Below are 3,281 nucleotides of genomic sequence, written 5' to 3' on the forward strand. Positions count from 1 at the left end.
AACAACAACAACAACAATAATAATAATGGCAGTTTTTGTTTTGTTGTTTTAAATCAAATACAATAACATTCGTGCTTGATAACTTCTTACATTATCAATAGAAAATGTTGTGTAAACAAACTGTTTGCCTGTTTACRTTCCTCATCATGTGACCAACAAATTAAAAGATTTACAAAAAATCTGGTCAGGGGGTTGAAACAATGACATTTATTATTCAAAAAGAGAGAACAAAACAGATAAAATGGTGCATTAGATAACTTGATAAAGCTGTAAGGCAGGCACTGTCTAGATGCATTTTGTCATTCACAGCCGCAGTAGTTGCTACAGATACAACTCTAGCACGCTCAACACGATGGGCTTTTATCCAACTGTAGAGCATTCTTAGGTAGTGCATTCAATTCGTTTGCTTGTAAACAAGACAGGAGAAGCTACAGGTGTTTAAAAAGTTAACCCTGGAAGTGAAAAGTGAAGCAAACTAACCATTTAGACTGTTCAAACCAAACTGTGAAAAAGTCTGACATCATTTTTTGACACATCCAATAAACAAAACACAAGTGCAACAAGAACCCTTCAATAAGGCCCAGGTGATGATGTTTGCATTACTTTAAAGCTTCCATTGCACACTGCATTACTGCACCTCACATTAAAACAGCTGCTCAGTGGCGCTGGGATTTAATTACATTAATTACACAAGAGCTACAACTAAAGAACCAGAGGCCRTTTCTGGCAATAAAATGAGTCGTAGTCACTTAAAATAAACTTTATAGGATGAGCCGCCTAGCTCTGCAGAAGATGTGTTCACATAAATACAGGTGATTTTTTTTGATAATTCTACTGAACACAAAGTTTTCTTTGAGACTGAACTGTTTAAAGAAAAAATGAGATTTAAATCAGTTTTTACAGCTAAAGATTCAACATCATACAAGCAGAAAAATTAATCAAGTAAGCAATTATTATTGACTCCATTGCCATAACATTGAAAATAAAAGGCTGTTTGTGTCAATATTACCATCATCATCATCATCATCCACAGCCAGTTCTGAGCATCAGTGTTCAGATCCATAAGAAACACCAGAAATGTACAATCATGCACCTCTTGATGAGCCAACAACTGCTACATGATGTTATTAATATCAGAAAACAAAATAAAAAAACTTTGACCTGTCTTCTTTGTGACTAAACTGGTCTCAGATCAGCAACCGAACAGATAAACCCGCAGCTCGTTTGGTCTCATTTTCTGCTCATTTGGATCTGTTTAAGAAAGCGGGTGGGAAGAGTCAACACAAACATGCACGTTACAAACAGCTCTGCATAAACAAACTTACTCCTACAGCCAGCTTACAACCAGTAATTAACCGAACATGCACATTGTTTTGTTTTTGGAGAAAATTGGGTAAAACCGGAGCATGCACAGAGAAAACATGCAGAAAGACCTGATAAAAACCAGAGGCTTGTCGGTTAGCTCTTTCGGAAATAGAAAGGCTGAAAATGAAATAGGGAAATAAAGAAAAAGAATTCAAACATGCCACACTTCTGGAAGTTCAAACAGCAAAACATAGTAAGACCAGCTGTTCGTTTAGAAACACATTTCTGCATTCTCTCTGCTGCTACGAAGTGTTTCAAACACTGTAAAGTTTGTTTTTTGTCTTTTTTTCACAGTTTTGTTGTGAACAAATAAGACCATAAATGCTGCTCTGTGGCTTAAGATTAGTCTGGATTCAAACAGGAGCTGGGACAAAGTGGTAAYGCTCTCAGGAACCAGAACTCAACAGTTTGAACTGATTTTTTTTTTAAATCATAAGAGTTCTTGAGTAAAACCACGCAGCTCAAACTGCTGCCAAAAACATAAATGATGAAGATTTATTCAGTTGAAGAGTCCACAAAGAGCCAAAAATGAGACTACAGCCATCAGACAAAAGCTTTGTTTCTTTCAAAGGCAGCTTTAGAGGCAGCAGCGTAACATTTTCAGATTTTTATTTTGTCCACTGATGCCGTTGGTTCGATGAGCTTCAGCCCAAAAAGTCAAAACTCTCAAACAAAGCTCAAAAGCAAAAAAATAAAAAATTGTCAGATGCGTTTTTTTTTAACTCAAACCTCTGTCCAGAAGTCGTCCTCCGTTCTCATCCAAAATTCATCTGAAAAACTTTTCAAGGCAGAAAAAAAGTAGAAACAGTCATTTTCTTCTTTTTTAAAACAAATCGATGTGATGAGTTTCTGCATCATATTTTCATCTCCGTGCATGTATGATGTATAATTTGTTGCTTCCTCTGACAATCTTTTCATTCCTTTGTAGAGTTTTTTTTTTTTTACTTTTATTTCTGCTCCATAATTTCTCTTTGGACCTCTGCTACATAATGGTGGTCTTTTCCATGAGCCACCTCCATGATCCTCAAAGCCTGAGGACAGAACAGGAGACAAAGTTAAAACAAACTTCAATCATAGACGATAGAAGAATTCAGCTCAATTGATTTCAGTTGAAGTTTACAGATAATCTGCTGGTAAACTTGCTCTACATTCTTGCTCTCGTTTCATCCTGGGTTTTGTTTCCAAAGAACAAAAAGTCTGGAGTTACCTTCTTCAAAGCTTTGACACCTTGTGTCTTCTTCTCAAGGCCCAAATACAGACGACCCAGTTTCAGATACATTGACGACACATTCAGAGAGTAGACAGGATAATGAACACTGCAGGGAGAGCACAGCTATTCATCACACCGAGAGAGGACTGAAGAACTAAAACGTAGAAAGTTACGATTATGATAGAAAAAAAAACTATCAGCCTGTGAATTCAGTAACAACATGCTTCATGTGAAGAACCACAAATGAAAAATGCAATAAAAGTGAATAAACCATTGTTATGATTGTAAATTCATTAAATTAACATGTTATTTTGACTTTCACACACTCCAAAAAGAGCTGAAGAGAAAAACATCTAATAAAGTCAAAGATAAAATTATTAGTTTTTCTTATATGGAGCCAGACTTTATTGTAATATTTAAGATGATCTTGATCAATAGTTTCAGGTTTTCTGAAGATTTTCTTTTCTTTTTTTTAAGTTTTGGCTGCTTTTTCACTCTTTCAGTCCAAGCCGTGTACCTGTGCGGGACAGCATGTGCCTTAAAAAACAAAAACAGTACAAGTGGAGGACTTACAGGAAGTGTTGGGCCTAAAAAAACATTTGAAAGTTGTGAGTTTTATCACCTCAGCTTGTTGATCTTCAGTAATCACCTTCTTGGTGATAAAATTATTATTTTATGAGTTAAACTGTTTTATCTTATATATATA

At 35.6% G+C, this 3,281-nt stretch overlaps 1 protein-coding gene across 2 annotated transcripts in view; it reads right to left on the reverse strand.

The window, feature by feature from the left end:
- Positions 1–184: 184 nt before the first annotated feature.
- smyd2a (SET and MYND domain containing 2a) overlaps positions 185–3,281 on the reverse strand; it is a 14,750-nt gene continuing 11,653 nt past the window's right edge. Inside the window, exons 11-12 of one of the 2 annotated variants that reach the window (XM_014001813.1) lie at positions 2,573–2,681; positions 185–2,396 (exon numbers count right to left, since the gene is read on the reverse strand). In XM_014001813.1, coding sequence (XP_013857267.1) covers positions 2,313–2,396; positions 2,573–2,681 — 193 coding nt within the window. In that variant the 3' untranslated portion in view covers positions 185–2,312. Of the gene's footprint in view, positions 2,397–2,572; positions 2,730–3,281 lie in introns of those variants that run through there. The other variant, XM_014001814.1, reaches the window with a different exon arrangement.

This window comes from Austrofundulus limnaeus, unplaced genomic scaffold (genome assembly GCF_001266775.1).
Source record: "Austrofundulus limnaeus strain Quisiro unplaced genomic scaffold, Austrofundulus_limnaeus-1.0 Scaffold10, whole genome shotgun sequence".
Classification (NCBI taxonomy): Eukaryota; Metazoa; Chordata; class Actinopteri; order Cyprinodontiformes; family Rivulidae; genus Austrofundulus; species Austrofundulus limnaeus.